At 40.4% G+C, this 19,206-nt stretch overlaps 1 protein-coding gene across 5 annotated transcripts in view; it reads right to left on the bottom strand.

Moving 5' to 3' along the window:
* LOC136098257 (aromatic-L-amino-acid decarboxylase-like) overlaps positions 1–18,440 on the bottom strand; it is a 65,744-nt gene extending 47,304 nt beyond the window's left edge. For 2 of the 5 annotated variants that reach the window (XM_065831506.2, XM_071804425.1), the window contains exons 1-4: positions 18,286–18,440; positions 12,279–12,373; positions 8,818–8,910; positions 4,348–4,581 (exon numbers count right to left, since the gene is read on the bottom strand). In XM_065831506.2, coding sequence (XP_065687578.1) covers positions 4,348–4,548 — 201 coding nt within the window. In that variant the 5' untranslated portion in view covers positions 4,549–4,581; positions 8,818–8,910; positions 12,279–12,373; positions 18,286–18,440. Of the gene's footprint in view, positions 1–4,347; positions 4,582–8,817; positions 8,911–9,723; positions 9,897–12,278; positions 12,374–15,406; positions 15,486–18,285 lie in introns of those variants that run through there. The other 3 variants (XM_071804422.1, XM_071804424.1, XM_071804423.1) reach the window with 3 other exon arrangements.
* Positions 18,441–19,206: the final 766 nt, after the last annotated feature.

Raw genomic sequence — 19,206 nt, 5'->3', positions numbered from 1 at the left:
CTGCTGGAAGGCAGCTTTGAAGAGAAGGACTTGGGAGTCCTGGTGGACAACAGGGTGATCATGAATCAGCACTGTGCTCTTGTGGCCAAGAAGGCCAGCGATATCCTGGGGTGCATTAAAATAAGTGCATCCAGGAGGCTGAGGGAGGTTATACCCCCCTCTACTCTGCCCTGGTGAGGCCATATCTGCAGTACTGCGTCCAGTTCTGGGCTCCCCAGTTCAAGAAAGACACAGAATTACTGGAGGGATTCCAGTGGTGGGCTACAAAGATCATTAGGAGACTGGAGCACCTTTCTTACAAGGAAAGACTGAGAGAATTGGGTCTGCTCAGCCTGGAGAAGGCTGAGAGGGGATCTTATTTATGCTTATAAATACCTCGAGGGTGGGTGTCAAGAGGATGAGATCAGTGAGGCAACAGGCACTGACTGAAGGACAGGAGGTTCCATCTGAATATGAGGAGAAACTTCTTTACTTTGAGGGTGCCAGAGCACTGGAGCAGGTTGCCCAGAGACGTGGAGTCTCCTTCTCTGGAGACATTCCAAACCCACTTAGTCCTGTGCCATCTGCTCTAGGTGAATCTGCTTTAGCAGGTGGGTTGTACTAGATGGTCTCCAGACATCTCTTCCAAGCCCAACCATATTGTGCCAGGGAGAAACTGTCCTAACTCTCGTATACACAATTCATAAGATATCACTTTATCTGCTGTAGTATACCATCTGTAACATTTTGGGTGTCTCTATCTCTTTCATATGGAACCAGCTCCTATCCACCACAATTTTTCACTGTCTAATCTAGCCCTATACCTGGTATGTTTCAATTTTACTGGTCACTAGGACCAAACCTTCTCAAATTAGGTATCCAAAGACAAGACACTGTAAACATTTTAGCTGTAGGTCTTACAACTGACTAGGATCTCTTTACTGCAACAAAATTTTGGAGCACTTGTGGTAAACACTTTCATTCACACACACCCCCCCTCCCCCAAAAATTGGGATAAGACTTGGTTTGTCACAGGAAAACAATAAGCAGATTTTTAAAATCCCCAATAAACAGGGGTCCCTGAAAGGACTCACATACACAGACTTTCACTGACGTGCATAATGAGCCAGGTCTCCCACTGTTCATCTTTCCAGCTCTAATCCTCTGTGATCTGTAAGGCTTGTGACATGCATCTTGGGTTAATCAAGTTAAACTGCCTACTTCCTGGGAGCCATTTGTTTAATGAAACACAGCAGATTCCAGTTGCACCACTCACACAAAGCAAAGAAGCCAAAAGCCCTAGGGCAAGTGCAGCTGCAGTTCTTCCTCCTGCCTCCTCTTCCCCTCTGCTTGAAGCAGCTGTAAAATTCCTTTTTTTTACCATGTTGGAACAGACACACTTAGTCAAATATTGCAAAGAGCATGACATAATTGATGCTTGTTTTTTCATCCCTCTACTGATAAACAATGATACATAAGTGTCTTGGGGTCAGTAATTACCACTCTAATGCTACTCAGAGACAACTTATTCCCAGATTTCTTGCAAGGATGTCTGTCTTTCTGTGCCTTGCTTAGTCTAAGCAAGAGTGTATCACACACTAAGGATAGGTACATCAGCTGAAAGTTCACAGATTAATGGATCCAATGTGAGGAAAATTAGCATCTTCAGTACTGCTATTTGCAATTACAACTAAACTTGGTCATTTGGGGTTCTAAAAAAGGGGAAGATAGATTTCAAGAGAACAAAACAAGTCTGAGAGAGAAAGGTGACTCCCACTGATATTTTTGTATGCAAATCCCTTCCATTTTGGCTTCCTAATGTGGCAATAAGAGTTCAGCAGCTGTTCCCTCAGTCCCTGTGTTAACATTAGGACTATGGCCATTGTCATTTAGTGGAATACTCTTTGAAGGTCTACATCTAGTTTTACAAGAAGTCTCCAAGAAGAAATTTTACCACTCATGAAAGCTTGTTCTCCTATGGGGTAAAAACAGCAGTGAACACTGCATTATTGCTTTACACAATTAATTGGTCCTTTCTCCTCTGAAGGAACACCATTTTCACATTTTCATTCATCCAATAAGTAGCGATTATCTGAACACAACTAACACAGTAAAGAAGTCAACATGAAGGAAACAAGAATCACTTATGGGCCACTGACAGCTTATGGGCAAAACAAGGTTTTATGACCTCTGTCATACTACTTATTCTGTCTGAAGCCCAGTTCCTCCTTTCTAAAATGAAGATCAGATACTCCCCAGTGAAACGACAGAAAAGCACAATAGCTGAAAAACACTAGATGTACCTATAAATGCTACTGTTGTCATGAAAAGGATGGGAAGAAGATTATGGGAAAATGTTATGGGGGTAGCACAACTACAGGCTCCCAAGCACAAATACAGTCTGGGTGGAGAAGAGATTGAGACCAACCCTCAGGAGAAGGACTTGGGGGTGTTGATTGATGAGAAGCTCAGCATGACCCTGCAATGTTCGCTTGCAGCCCAGAAAGCCAACGGTATCCTGGGCTGCATGAAAAGGAACGTGATCAGCCTGGAGAAGAGAAGGCTGAGGGAAGACCCTATGGCAGACTTCCAGGGCCCAAAGGAGGGCCTATAAGGAAGATGGAGAGGGACTTTTACAGGGGTGTGTAGTGACAGGACAAGAAATAATGGCTTTACACTGAAATAGGGTAGATTTAGATTAGATATAAGGAAAAAGTTCTTCAACATGAGGGCAGTGAGGCTTGCAAGGATGATGGCAGCTCTTGTCAAGACTGGGGCAGTGGGAGATGGTCTTTCAGCCCGCAGGAGATACACACTGGTGGAGAGTCTGTATCAACATATAAAGGAGTAACATAAGTAGGTGATTCTGTGCTCATGTGAGTCTTCAGTATTTAGTATAAACAACACAGGGATTTATGCTCTTGTGCTCTTAGTGTCACAAACACTAACATTTCACAACAGAGGAAAGTTTTGGATAGAACACTTCTTCAGAATGTCTCACTTTGTAAAAGTAAATTTCTTCGCAGGGCATGTAAATATCAAGAAAAAAATCAATTTATTTGAGAGGGAACATGACATCTTGATGACTGAATTGCAATTGAATGTCTCACTTTCGATACTTCAATGATTCATCTCTTATTTTTTTAATGTGTAATTTTTTATACTGAGTGTTCTCAAGCGTTCAAAACAGGGTGTTTTCTGTTCTGCTTCACAGACTAAAAAATGGTCAGTATTTTCCTTCAATGAAAAAGGAGAAGCAGTCATACCTGTGAGCAGCAATGGAAGTATTTGTGTGTGTTGGACATATTTCACTCGTCTAATCTACATTGTTTTAATTCTGCTGGATTTAAGACTCCATCCACAAATCTTTGCAAAGATCGAGATTTCCATTTTCTTCAGTGGAGCTTTTGCATGTGAAAGGACAGCAGGGATGGCTCCAAAGGAAACAGATGAGGTCATGGTGAACATCAAATGTTTACATTGGTCAATGAAAAAGAATTGGTATTATAGTAGAATGACTAAACACATTATCAGAGCAGTGTTTCCGTATCTAGTCACACAGTAATCATATCACCTAACTACATCCAGAGAAGCAACCCAAATTGGTTATTGCAGAGATCCAAAGGAGAGATTCCTCATTAACATTTACTAATAATCCAGTCCTCTTCAGGCTATTCACAGGCATTAGGCTACAAGCATAAAGTTAGAATTTAAAAGGTACACCTTGTGTGGATAAAGAAGAAAGAGTCAGAAATGGATAAATGCCAGACATTTTGTTTTGCACCGTCTGCAACACTGTCTATCCAAGGACTAATACTTCAGTAGTGGCTGTCTGCTTTAAAAGGTACTAGAAGTTGACATTTAGGAGAGTAAGTCAACAGAACAAGTATTGGGAAGAATCCTTCCTAGTCAGCTCTGCAATAAAAAGAAGTCTCCAAAGAGAATTTTAACATTTAAAGATCAGCTTGAAGGAACACTTTAGGCGGAGTAGTCTAATACAAATCCCATTTTGTAAAATATTTACTGTGCTTTGTAAGTGGTGAAAGAATTACATGAAACTGAAAGTTATGACAATTTGCCTTAACCATTTCAAAGGTGGAAAGGGAATTATTTACATGAACTAGCCTTGCATGAAGCAAAAGAATGATTTGATAATTTCTGTCAAGAACAGAAAACATTAGTTCTGTAAAGTGTTAGATCATATTGAATTATGGATGTAAAGCAGGCTCCTGCCCTCACAAAGCTAGTCAGTGTGGGCACTTATGTTCATAAGGTCCAGCTGCACAGGATTCAATCTAAACTTTCCTAAAAGTCTTTGAACACCTAATTGCAGTGTTGAACATTGCACTACAGATCCGTTTTACTTACCCCTGGCATAATGATCTTCTCAATGTCTTTAAAGACATCCTCAAAGCTCTCAGGATCCTGAGGTGCGCAGTCTGGAATGAGGGGCCTTAGATATCCTGGTTCCACATCTGGGAAGACCTGCCTTTTATCTATCTTCTCCAGGTAATCTGCAACATAGTCCACCATCTCCTTCCCTCTCTTGCGGAACTCTGCAGCATCCATGGATATCCCAGTATAGGAATTATTAGGAAAACCCTGGGGAAAAAGAAAAGAAAAAAAAAAGTTCAGTTTTGAAAGAATATAATAATGGGTTTAAACCTGTTGTTCAGATGTTTTATAAGATAACTCATATGACCTTTTTGAAAAGACCATATGCTCCTTTATTGCTGCATGTAAGGCCAATGCCCATGCAGTCTTGCATTCTGCTCCACTCCAGTATTGGCTGGACATGGTAGAGAAGTAAGTCACACTGTTAAATCTTTGATGTCTGGGTCCCCATGTAGATTAGATTATTATAGATAGGCTGAATCTTTAGCACAGAACAGCAGTAGAAGCACATTGTTGAAGATTCAGAAATCACGGATTTAATCCCTACTGCTGCTGGTTGACACAAGGACGTGGCATCGTTATGTGGCACATAATCAGCTCCCTCCTGCCTTACAAAGAAGAGGTCTAAGGAAAGAGTAACCTGTGTGTCTTTGTTAGAATCAATAATAGCAAGCTGTAATAATCACAGTTATCACAGTGATCCACTGTGCTGCTCTGTCATTTTATCTCCTCCTTGCCTTCTGTCTTGCCTCAAGATTTAGCTTCTTTACTCTTTTTCTGTAAATGCACATGCTGTGCCATTTATAAAATCTTATTTCTTACTGAGGTTTAAGTCAGAATCCACTTAGAGTTGATCTGTGCTGAATTCTGCAGCAGGATGTGAGGAAGCTTCATCTGGGGCTGTCCCTATTTCCACGATGTTGGACCGGAGCTCTAGGTGTCCTTTGAGCTCGGCAGAGACTGTCTGAGCACACCCAAGCAATGTTTGGCTCAGCTGACATGAGCTGCACTTTGCCTGAAAAGCACTTTGCAAACTTAAATCCATATTGCTGGGGTGCCTGCTCCTGCCATCCTGGCCCTCCCAGCTCCTTTAATGTATGTGCCTTTGAATTTTGAGAGCTCAGTGAATACAAGGTTGAGGCCACAGTGACTGAAAAGCATCCAAGACTCTTTATACACTCAGATCTGAGTGAGTGATACTGTTCCTGAGGATCTAGTAAGAAAATTGACAAGTGAAACAAGGATTCTCACTGCTGGTGTAAAGAATTACTATGCTTAGTTCACGTAGCTTCAGATCTTCACTTTGTAAGAAAATAATTACACTGAGCAGAGTGTGAACATTATGTTGTTAAAAGACAATTTTTTAGATATCAGTTATGTGTGCTAAGGATTCCTAACTGAGGCCATCATCTTGAGAAAAGAGAGACCCTTCTAGGCTTCATTATATTTAAGTTAGTACTGCCACATGACCAAAGAAAGACATCATTGATAAACACCATGCTAGAGGCATTGCTGCTGCTGCAAACAGAAATAGAGAATCTGGAATTTGTGTGGAGTGTCTGCAGCTGCTATTTAAGAAGGGAGGGTGCTGCTGTAGGTCAGGAACCACTGGGAAAGCAGGGACCTGCACAGGAGGGACTTCTAGCCCCTGCGTAGAAAAGCTGTTCTTGTTGCTATTTTGTCTCTATTTCACCATGATGTTTATTTGGCCCTCTCTGTGTCTTTCTGAAAGAGGAATTAGGACCTTTCTCTGATGTTGTTGCTAAGTTGCCAGAAACGCATTACCAGGGGTCATTATGGTCCTCAGAGGGTTTGGATGGGCAGCATTATGTGTCATCTCCCCTTTGAAAGACTGTGTTTAAGCAAGCAGATTTGTTGGTTTTAGTTAACCTCTAATGAACTTTCAGCTCAGCTTCATCCAGTGAAACACATCTATCTGCTTCAATCCGAAGCAAAATATTTTTCTTCTTTCCCCCAAAGACACTACTGAGAAATTAAAATTTTTCTAAACGTCTGTTTTCCTGTAACCATGCATGTTCTTTCCTAAAAGTCCTTGCCTGGAAATTTCTTACCTACCGCAACACACAGATCTCACCGACACTGTGAAGCCATTCTCCTTGCAGGAACAGAGCGGTCATCTAAATTTTCCTTTTCACCTCTCGTTTTACATCTGTTCTTCTGTGAGTGACAAGACTCGCTTACACCCTCATCCCTACTTGTATCCTATTCCTCAACTGCTCCTTATAGATCTCACCTCATCTGTTTGAAAGTATTACTTGCTGCAGAGGCCACATCCGATAGACCGAATATCTGACAAATCTAATACTTATCAGTTAGTACTCTAAAAATGCAAATTACTTCAACTCTTTACCAGTAAAGAATATTTCTCCCTTCTACCTTTCACATGCACACACAACACACCTACAATTCAACAACACAACACATAGTACCATCTATGCCAGTATATTTTAAAAATACAGAATGTGATTTTATAAGAAAATGTCTCTACCACCTCAGCTGTTAGGGTCTAAAATGAAAACACTTTTTGAGAGCATCCATATTTTCTGATGGGCTGAGTATTACAATCTGTGTGTACTCAAAAAATTCACTTAGCTTGAAGGGACTTAAACTGCAAAATACCGCAAGCTGAGTTTCCAAAACTAAATGGAAATTTCAGAGAAACTGAACCTCTCTCTAAAGTACCTAATAGTGGTCTGTTTTCCTAAAGGCCCATAAGGAGTGAGAAAGGCTGCACACTCTCAGGTGTTCCACACCTTTACCTAATTGTCAACCTCTACCACTTCGTAAGCACATTTTATATTCAAATCCACCAATAGCATCATTCTGATCGATACAATACAATTTTACCTACTTTACTGGAGAAGATTCAGTTTTGCTCTTAACTTCAGGTAAAAACAAGAACAATCATGTTAAACTTTTTATTATATCAATGTATCTTTCTGATTTTTATTCTTATTCATCTATAAACTCCTTGCTTTATAATTTTCCTAGAACTTGTCACAGGACAAGGACACAGCACAATCTAAAGTTGGCGTATTCTTTGCTGCTTTGTTTAAACTATTTCTTCTACCTCAGTGCACAGAAACTAGTACACAGCAACATTTCGTTTTAGTGAATTTACCAAAAGCTGCTATTAGTCTTTAGATTGTATATTAAGTATAATATAAGCAGTTTATGTACAATTACATAATAAATACATTTATACTTTAAATATTATGTAGATAGCATTCAGCTTATTCACTATTCCTCTTAAAAAGTATTGTCTATAATTTTAGACTCTGTTTTTTCTATCAACTAAATATAAATGTAAAAGATACCTAAATATTTCCAGGAAAAATGTTACAAGGAATAAAAAGAGAAAAAAGGGAAAAAATGGTAAAAAGAAAAAATTATGAGAGAGATATGTTCAACATATTGCAGATTTATGAGTGACTGTTCTCCAGTTCATCAAAGTACAATAAAAAATAGCTAACAGAATAAAATCTCTAAGCAGCTCCTACTATTAGATACAGAAAGGAAGAAAGCATAGACACATTAATAGCACCTCAAACTGATAGCTGCATTGGCTCAAAAAAAAGTAATAACTGTGTATCTTTCCAATAAATGAGACAAGTGCACTTTCTATTCTGCCAACTGATTGTTGCAGAATATAATGTAGTTTGAAGGCTTGTGGTGCTGCAGTGACACCACTGAAGCCATGAGGACTTTCTGCTGTTGGACACACCTGAAGGTTTTTGTAGCTCTTGCTACAGTTAGGTTCAACTTCTACCATTGGCAATAGGAGTATTGCCTGAATAAGGATGAATTTTATCTCAGCATGAGTAGAATGAACTGGATCTGCTCTGTACTTCTACCTTTGCACAAGCCAAGAATTAGGTATAAATGTTAGAGGCCCTACATGTCACTTAAAAATTTCCTTTTCCAGTTAGAAGCTGCTGGTTTTATTCACTACTGTCACTGGCACAGAGCCTGTGATTTAGGAATTATCCTTGCTGAGGTGTTATTGTAGTGATGGGAGAGAGTGATTTCTGAAGAAAACCTCAGCCTAAGAAGTCATGGATTGAACTTATCCTGAAAATACCAGTATTCAATATGTTGGGCAGAGAATTTCTCAAGGTCTGCTTAGTTGTTCAGACATAAACTTTGGGACCCCTGGGACTCTGTATTAATGTACAGAAAGTTATAACTGACATACATCATCTGTAAAATCAAGCAGACACAAAATGAGAGATGCACGCTACATTGTGAAAACTTAGGTTGAAAAGAAACGCTTTTGTGCATCCCAGATTGTCCCCTTAATAGCAGAGTGTGGCTGTTTATTAGCAGAGCTCCACCTCTAAGTAACCAATTGTTGCATTAATCCAAAGGAACCTACTTGAATTCAACAATCACAAAGCTTTAAGGACAAACAATGTTACTTACAGTGAGCTGGTGAGGATTTTCCGTCTCCTCTGTCTTCTCACTGTCTGTCTTTGCTCCTCTGTTGCAGCTGTAAAGTGCAGAGGATGCAGCTGCCTGCAGATATAGGCAGAGAATCCACGTCCCTCAGCCTATCACAGCCAAGTGCTTTGCATTGAACATACAGCAGCATCTCCCCCTCCTCCCACGCCTCCTCCAAAATATCCTTGGCAAACAAGCTGCTACCCGAGAGGCAGACGGAGCGGAGTGAGGAACGGAACGGCCATCGCCTTGTTAGCTGGGAAGTGGCTGGTGTGTGTTTCCTTCCATCAACCCATTAACGAGTCTGACAGCCAGTGCTCGGTCACACGCTCCAGGACATTTCTGCTGTGGCTGTTGCTGTTAAAAGCAAGTGCTTCTAACCACTCTGTGAGACCTTATTTTCAGGTTTCACCGATATGGTGAAATACCACTCAAGTGACTGCAGACTCCGAACAGGATGTATGTGAGAGTAACATCCTCAGATATGCTGCATCTAACTTTTTCCAGTTCCTCCCTTTCATCATACATATACTTAAAAGCAATAGTAAATGTTCAAGTCAGTTTTATTTAGTTCAAGTTTGTTTCAAAGAAGACTGTCAGTGTTTCATAGTGCTGAGGAGCTTATAGCCAGGCAGCGCAGCAGGAGATCTGGGACAGCCACAGCTCCCAGACTGGTCTCTAGTGCACTGCAGAATTACAGCCAACCTTTTCGTGACGGAGGAGGAAGTGCGGGCTGTCATATATTTTAAAGCTGTCACGGCTGTGTTTCCTCTTATAATGCTATAAGTCCAATTATTACTCTGCTACTATTCAGAAGAAAAAAAAAAAAAAATTCAAAATAGAAAAAGGACCTAAGATTCACAGATCAGCTTGAGGATTTCACTGCACCTGTTTTGCTAGATGTTACTCTGGGATCTGACTTGCGTTTTCAGTTCTTGGATTGTGTCTGCATAGTGACCAGTCTATAATCTTGAAAGCATCCAGAAATCCCAGGGTCAGTTGCTGCTGGCTCTCAGTTGTTTCCCATTGCAAATTAACTCTTGAGTGTGCTGGGTCACAGCCTGGGGAAAATGGGACCCAATCAGAATGGAGGTTTTCCTATTTTTTCTTTCTCCCTGAATTTGACTGAAAAGGCTGAAAATTCAAAATATGTTGTAAGGGTATAAGAGATGCAGAAAATGAAGATGTCTCTAGTAAATATAAAGATAATTCAAATCTAACTTCAATGTTTCATCCAAATGGTTTGCAAAAGGTAAATAACTTTCCAAGGAAACTAAACCCAGAAACTGTCATCAAGATTGGAGTAATAAAATGCTGGTTTAATCAATCAGATTGTTGAAATAATACCTCAAAGTCATCTGATGTGTGTTTACTTCTCTGCTGTACCTGTTAAGTTACCTTAAAAGCTGCTGTGATCAAAAAAACCTGCATTTTATATTAAAATCATGTTTGTTTAATTCCTCATGAAGCAAAGGAGCTAAAGTGTGAGAGGTACAACAGGCAAGTTGGAAAAAGGGAATTAAATGCCCTTCTAAAAGCCATGTCCTATGTGTCTATGTAATTCTAATAATTCTTCTGGCTCATACTACTTTTCATAATTCTCCTTATCACTAATTCTTTCCTTAACAGAATCTTTCTGTTGGGGACGAAAGCAAGATCATGAGGTTTTCCCTAACAGGTGCTGGCTAAGGCAGAGCTGCTGTGGCCCCGTGAATGTGCTCCAGACCCTTGGGTGTGCTGGCTCCTCCACAGAGCAGCTCTCTTTGCTGCCACACAAGGAACAGAGATCTCCCCTGTACTGCCAAACTGTTTCAAATTCAAGACACTGGTGTGTGAGAAATAACAAATGACCCTTAAAGGTTTAAAGGTTTGTTGATGAGAAACCAACAGATCGCATTAGTCACAGCTAACATGAGACAGGCTTCAATATGATTTTGCGCATGGAGATATGTCACCCTGGTGATGATATATAACGATGCTGTGCCCATGCAGTAATCATATCAATCTATTAATATTACCACTGCTTAAGTCTTTGGTTTGCAAACACCATGGGAGAGATAACATGTTTGAACAGGAGGCTCCAGCACAGCACTGGAGAATGGTGCAGACAATGTGTTACCAGTCACTTTGCAGTCCCCCTGCCAGTGCATGTACAGAGCCATGGGTCAAAGGAAATGGAGTTAAACAGTTTCTACCCACTTTCCAACACTTTTCCCCTCTTGCATCATTGTACAATGCAGATTAGAAATAAAAGTCAGTTTTCCCAGGCCTTCAGGCAATTATGATTTGAATGCTTTACCGCCACCTTTATTTTTCCCTCACCTGAAGAGCACAACACCCACCCCATGCCGGCCTCCCAGTGTGGCTCTGGTTGCTAAATTTGGTTATGATGCGTTTGTTCTGTATATCACTGAGCCTAACATCATTTGAACAAACCTGTTCTGAGCTACAATGCAAAGGGCTTTAAATTCACTCAGGTATCATCTGTATCTTAGCTATTGAGAAAATAACTTGAAACAGTTAATTAGGAATTGTACAAGCACAATATTCGTGCATGTTTTCAGCATTTGCTGTCAAAGAAACAGTCAAAGTTGACTAAGCATAATAAAAAACACTGCTTGGTTGCTTAGTATTTGGTTTACTCCTTCTCTGTGGTTTGAGGATACTGTTTGGAAGCTGCAAGCATTTCTTCCTGCTTCTCTCACTATTACTCCTTGAGAAAACCAACCAACAAACAAACAACTGTAGTAGAACCCTGTAATAATATCAGTAATAGAAAATGAAATTATCTCCAAAAATGGAAATAAAAGAAAAAAAACTCTAAGGATCACTTAGATGTTTAGCAGAAATGTACAACTAACAATTTTCTGGATTAAACAAAGGGTGCATTTCCTTTGGAAGAGAATAACAATTAAATAAAGCCTTCAGACACAAATAGATGGATTACTTGCACCATGTGATGATAAAAACTAAGTCTCCTGCAGAACATAAGTAGACTTTGCAACAGATTAGCCAGGAGATGAATCTCAGACAGAGCTGACAAACCGGGGAAGTATCTGTCACATCTTTCTTGAATATTTTATGTGTGACTTGTTTTCCCAGTTCAGTTCTGTATTGCTGTCTGTGTGAACATGTGTAGGTAAACCAAAGAAGGATAAAAAGGATAAAACTGGTAATGAAGTGAACATGGACCCAGACTCAAACAACAGCTTTGGAGGAGTTAATGTACCACTTGCTGGATGGAGGCAGCCTAAGCACTTTACTCTTCTGGAAGCAAGCCTACCGAAAAGAGAGAGGTTGTAACGAACCAAGAAAGTGTCAATAGAAAAAATGACAGGCTGTGAAGAGTCACAGAGACAGTGAGAACAGGCTGCAATCACAGCAGGCTCTTCCAACACAGAGGCAGGAATAGGTTCTGCTGTGAGCTGCAAAGATGTGCTTACCTTGGTGTGCAGGTGCTGCTGGGGCACTTGTCCAGGCAAATGTTGCTCGCAGAAAGGATTTCCTCAAGTGTTGACCACTGTGAGCTTCGCAGAAGCTGTGGTTGACAGATGAAATGCTATTAGGGCTTCAATGTGCTATTGAAATCTCATCAGAAAAGCAAATTACGGCAGTTATTTAATGAATTGAATAGACCATTTTGTGGGTGAAAAGACAGACCCAGGTGAGGCGTGAGGAACAAGATGGTTTGAGATACAGAGGGAAGGCAATGCTGTGCTTGTTCTTACAGAAGTGATTTGTTTTGTTCACTCTTTACAAAGATGTCAAAGATCACCTAACGCTTGGTCCAGAATATATTTTCTCCCTGGCTGTGATGAATGCATTGTCATGAGGACCATGCACTACCTTGCACTTCTTGCAATAATCTTAGAAGAACATTTGCCACCAATATAAGCCTTGAGTCATTCTTTGTGAGATGAGAACACTGGAGTCTCCTCATAAAGACTATGTTAGTGCCCAGTTGTCTGAGATTACAGCAAGTACCATGGCAATGGACCATACTGGTGCTTCTTGCCCTCCCTCCCCAATAACCAATGCCAATTTTCTGGAGAATTCATGCTTAATATAACATAAAAGTTACTGAGTATGTGGACTTTCTCCAAGCAAGAGAAATTACTTTCTGCATATCACAGACTGAGTACTCTGGAGAGCTCAGTGGGAACTGAATCTTCCACATCCACAGGTCTTCCTGCTCACGGACACACATTCACAGTTGAAGCCATGAGTAAAGTAATGTTTGCTGCCTTCTCCTGTGAGTTATTATCTCCATGCAATGTGTGATTTTTGTTCAGGAAGATGTGTTTATACTAAGACAAAGCTTTGTGTTGGAACTATGTGACTGGTGTGCCCTGCTGCTGACTCCTGGTAACATGGTTGGCATAAACCACGCCATTTCCTAAGGCAAACAGCCATAAATCTTTATTCCCCTATTCAATACTGTGGTTGTCACCAAGATGTCATGACTCCTGATACAGAACAGCCTGATGCCCTGTTAGCACTGCGATAAGACTATCTGCCCACCGAGCACTGATACCAGGATGTGGTGACTCCATTATGGAACAGGGAAATGTAAGAGCACAAGATATGGCCTATAAAATCAACCATCTGCAAGTCCTGCTGTTGGACAGCAAAACCCATGATCCCTCAGTGCTCCAGGATGCATCCACCATTGTCTTCTTCCTCCAATGACTGAGTCAAAGTCTGAGGCCAGTGTAAGATCATTGTATCATGATTATTAAGAATTTGACCCCATCTGCACAGAGTCCAGTGACTAAAACTCTAGGTAACAAAAGGCTCTGGATAGTAAGTAAGATACACAGATCATGAAAAATTTTGTTTAAGTGCAAGTATGGTAATTGCTAAAAACTTTGTGCAACTGTAAGTTACACTAAATACTAGAAATTTTAGATAACAATAAGCTATGCTGATAATTAAATATTTTACGTAATAATATTTTATGTAATAATTAAGCTCTAACTATAACTACAACCTTGTGGCCAGTCTTCATTCTGTTAGTAACAGAATCAATTTTACAAGATATTCTCTGCTGGAATAGGTGCAAAACTGATTCATCCTTTGCATATCATGTTTTACCTAATAAGGGATTTGAGTATATTCTTATGTTATCAACCTAGCATTTATCTTAGCCCAAATACGCCTAGAATGAGAAGAAATATACACAGCATCTCTGGAAATTAAGCTAGTCAGCAGTTATGCAATTATAGAGTAGTGCGCATGTACAGTACCCAAAGGTGAAAAGGACAGAAGCGATGAAGACTACTTACCTCATCCTGAAGACCCCCTGAAAGACCACCAGGGGACACTGCGCATGATCAAAGTAGTTCCAAGGTGTTGCAATCGATGTTGCAATAAATGTTGAGTAACTACTACGTATTCTAATGATCCTAATGAATATATGAATATGTATGTGAATGGACTGTATAAATACTGTGCAACTTAAACAGACCGCTGAAGCCAGCTTTGGGTGCGAACCCCTGGTTTCCCAGCGCTGAAATAAAGCACCGCATATAACTACGCCCGTGGTTATGTGTCCTGATTGCTAACAATTCTACCAAAGACCCCTAAAAGGACCTGCCCGTTCCTGAAGCATTGGGTGACAGAGCCACCAAGTATTCACATGCTCCATCCTGCCAACTCCATGAGAAGGACGATCATCTCCAGCTGGGAAGCAAAACAGCCAGCCAGGAAAGACAACAGCTCAAGCAGCTGCAGGTAGCCTCATTGCAGTGCCACCAGCCATGTCCCCACTCAGAACTGCCTGCCCTCTGGTCTCCTTGTGATGCTATTCACTTCCACACCTCAGATAATCACAGCTCCCCCATTATCATTAGGAGACACAGGCTCTCATTTAGACAGGATTTACATGTGACTGGAGGAGACAGGCAGTTAAATAAGGATAGTACTATGCATCAATTACCTTTGTGCTCAGACACCTTAGTTCAAGCTCTTGCTTTCAAATACAGAAGCAAGTCTTTGCCATATGCTGTACAATTCTGAGTAAACCCTCAGGGGCAGCTTCCATAAAATATTTTGCTAGGAAGGGGTGTTCTTTTCCAGTTTATTTTTCTGTTACCACATTTAGCTCCAACTGCTTTTGGAATCCAAATGCCATAAATCTAAGCCAGGTGTGAAGTGGTAGCACCTCCACACCCACACTCTGGCAGAGTTTGTCTCTGCTCAGAAGCACCAACATTGAACCTCTGTGTGCTGAGGGCAAATGCTGCCCTTCCAGGAACCTGACATCCTGCATCATTCTCTGAAAGACAGCCTAGAAAACTTCGGGGAGTTTTCAAATGTCTGTTTTTTCCTCCTTGCTAATTCTTTAACAAACTTTCTCTTTTATTTGGGAGTGATCTTGATTTGTGTAGTCTTAAGGAACATCCCTTCCACCTCCACCACCAGGCAAACTTTTGTCAGCAGAAAGTGGCTAAGAAATGTCATTTTTTACTCTTGTTCAGTGCTCAGAGAATACAGAATGGAGAGAAAGTATGCAGAGCGAAGGAGAATCACACACATTTAATTGCAACGCATAATGGAGCAAAATACTTGCCTGCAGCTTCTACTGAATTCTAAGTGATAATATTTTCAGTTTCCCTCTTTCCGCAAAACACCAGTCTAAACCTCTTCCTATTGCCCACTGAAGCAAAAATTAAGAAAACTGCTCTGCATCTACATTCCTGACTTGTGAATTATTTACAGGCAGTTAATATTTGACATTGGTTGCTACTTCTGTCTCTTGATGTGTGTGTTTAGCATGTAAAATCACACTAACCTTTCATCAAAATTATGATTTATTTACTGTTATCTTACACAATAATAAACTCATAAAACCCAGATCCATAGTCTACATGTTATGTAACCACAGACTTCAATAAAAAGAATTGAAGTAATTGATATACTCTATTAAAAAAAAAAAAAAAACAATAAAGCTTGACTCAAGAGTCTTCAACTGCAAGTACAATGCACGTCAAGCATATTCCAAGCCTGCAACATTGCCAAGGTAAAGGAAGTAAGTGAAAGTTATGTTAAACAGGGCATGAATTACATCACTGCCTTGCAAGGGAAGATACTTCATATTTACTGCAAAAAACATTCAAAAGAGTGTTATGTATTCAATGGACACTTATAAAAAAACATTGGTTTCTACCAATCCTAGGACAGCAAGCTGTCACAAAAAGTCTGACAGTATTTCTAGACCCTAAAGACAATTTCTCTTCAGCTGTACAGCTTACAGCTCTGCTGGCTGCTGCTATTGCTACCCAGGAAGACAAGCCGTAAAGCTGATGGCAAGGTGAGCAGAAGCACCCTCAGCCAGCATGTGGAATGAGGGACCCAGAACATGTGTTAATACTCAAAATATTCGCTATGGCTCTGCCTGCTGAATTTGGAATAGAGACAGGTGGGAGCTGTGGGTTTTCTTTCAGTGAAGCTCTGTACACACCCTCATCAGGCATTTACATCTTTTTTTTTTTTTTTTTTTTTCCCAGGGAAAATGGATTGAATATTGGGATTGAAACTGGAAGTTCAGAAGCCCTGTGCAGTGAAGCTGAGAATAATGGACAAATTACAGCAAAGGACACAACTTCTTGTACTTACTTTGTAAGATTAATGACCCTGACTTCCTTATACCATTTTTAATACCTAACTGCTTCGGCCAGCTATGAAATTTGCCTATATTTATGTGTCCTTAAAATGACTACTCATGAAGAGATCTTATGTCAAAAATTGTTGCTTCAAAATTGCACAATGTACTTTTAAGAAATATATTTTGAAAAGGACAAGAGATATGCTCTTAAATAATTAGAAAATATTGGCCACAGGAGCCTCCAAAAAGGAAATCACCCAAAACCAGAAGAATACTCATTAGGATGTACAATAACCTCATCAATAACCTCAAAAAGGAAGAGGCAGAGGTAGGTGTCAGAACAACCCAGGGCATGGATTCACACAAAAGTTTAGTGCTATGGGCAAATATTCTTGAGTTCAACCTTGTAACTGCCTAGACTGCTGGTAGGGCTACAAAGAATCCTTACACTTGCATACAATCACGTATACAAATTTGTGTGTGTGTCTTATCTTTCATTAGCACAGAACCTCTGGGTTTTATTTTTTGAATTTAAACTTTCCATCACAACAAACGTTATTTTCAGTAGCCTAGCACAATAAGGCACCTGTCCCGACAGGTGTGGCAGGCCCCAGACCTGTGGTCCCACAATACTTACTCTGGAATCAACACCCATGTACCTGGTCTCCAGGTATCTGAACATAATGCCACAATATGAGCTCGTTTAAAAGCTGGGCAGGCAGGTGGATGAGCAGACACATCATCATCCCGGTCAGCAGGACCATGAAAAAATTTCTGGCATGCAACAGGAGTTTAACACATATCAGCATGTGTTTAGATACCCATCTGAGTAAAGGCTGTGAAGTATTACAGTATGTCATCATTCTCAACAAACATGACAAGGAAGGCATCACTAAATAATTAAATTCTAGGAAATCATAAAAAGAAGGATTCTAGGGACAGATGCCAACATTAAATATAAATTTCCTTGGAGGAAATAGAATACTGGAGAGACAAAAGATTATGCCAGAAGAAAAACCGTCAAAATGCTAAAACAACAGAAAGAATGGACAAACATGGGAGTATGTGGAATGTGTGCATCCAGTGAGAGCTGGATATTTTTCCTTCTGGCTCAGGCCACATGGCCAGTGGTGAAACCCTCAGGACTGAGACAGGGCCCTGCTGCCAGCTGTGCCTGCTTGGGGATGCCTGTGCTTGCACCTCTTGATTGGGGTGTGAAATGTTTTCTGTTTCAGTGTGCACATTCCTTAAACATTTCAGCATGGATCACATTTATATTTGAAACTTTGTTTTTATCACACTTTCGTTAGGGTATCTGCCGTATTTTTCCTTTTATTTACCATTGACTTGAACAGTAAGTTTATGTAACATAAACAGTAAATGGTAAAAATTGTAATTTTATTCCCCTTTCCTTTTCCAGCTAAATCTCTACAAACAGTAGCTTTATTTTCATCATCTTCTTGTTCTCTGAACCCCACCAGTGTTGAAATAATTTTTGCTGTTCTACATTTAGCCACACACAAAATTGTAATGTATGTATGGAGATTGATCACACAGAATCACAGAAGTCTTTGTGTTATAAATAAGACCACTACAAGAGGACAAGCCCAACGAAACCAGGCTACAGGAACAGAAGAAGCAACTTTTCAAAACTCTTGACAATTTCAACAAAATTGGCTTAAGTACATGTCAATTAAAATAGAATTACATTTAGCGTATTATTCTGCATTTCTAAACACTCACAAGCTTAATACTTAACAAATCATTTGGATTTGTCAGGTCAGATTATCTGGTGAAAGTGCAGAGGTAACTTCACTTAGAGACATTAGTGAGTTTCTCCTTACTTGTTTGGAGATTTCACTCCTTTTCCAGGCACTTTGGAAAGAGGTGTTTTCTGTAGTTCCTTATACTCCCCTGTCCTGTGACGAAGAGGTCACTAGAAGCAACTAAGAAATTTTAATCTCAAGAAATTTCTAGAGTTTTTCCAGTAACCCTCTGGTCTTCATTGCTACTTTTTTGTTAATCATTAACCATGTGTAGCATAGCTTTATCAGTCACTCTTTCTCAATAAGTGAAAAAAAGAAAACTCGTGAATTCATTTAGTGGCAGTTCATAGGCAATAGGATGGGAGGGACATGGGACTTAACACTTACAGAGCCTCGAGTGAAAATACACTGAGTGCCAATGAGATATGCAATAGAGAGACCCAGAAGCCCCATTAGATCCTGGCTCTGCTGATTTGAAACCAAGGAATTACATTGACAAAACCGTTTACACAACTGAGATGTCTGGCAGTTCATGCTAGAAAGCAAGTGGGGCAATTAAGGACAAAGCAAAATCAAGTGGGACAATTAAGGGCACACCAAAGTCAGACCCCCCCCAGGGCAGTGGGCAGGTCCATGTGCCTGCTGGCCTAGGTGAGGCTGGATGGCTGCCCCAGATGCCCTGGTGCTGCCGAAAGGTGAAACCCTCACACTCACACACCAGAGACTGCTCCCCTTGGCAGGGACTGGGGTGGGACATGAGGGCACGGCCACCCTGCTCAGATGCAGTGGTGTTTGTGTTTGCAGGGCAAGACTCCTTTGTTTAGCTGATAGAATTCAACAAGCTGAATTAGATAGCTGAATTTGGTGTTCCCATCATCCAGGCTGAAAAATATCTGTCCATTATCTTCACACTGGGGAAACAAAACATCCTTTTCAAGTTTAGGCTGCACATGAAGAGATGCAAGTGCGGCAAAACATAGAGAGTATGGGTGTGTGACA

This window comes from Patagioenas fasciata, chromosome 2 (genome assembly GCF_037038585.1).
Source record: "Patagioenas fasciata isolate bPatFas1 chromosome 2, bPatFas1.hap1, whole genome shotgun sequence".
Lineage (NCBI taxonomy): Eukaryota > Metazoa > Chordata > Aves > Columbiformes > Columbidae > Patagioenas > Patagioenas fasciata.
This window is presented reverse-complemented; position numbering and strand designations above follow the sequence as displayed.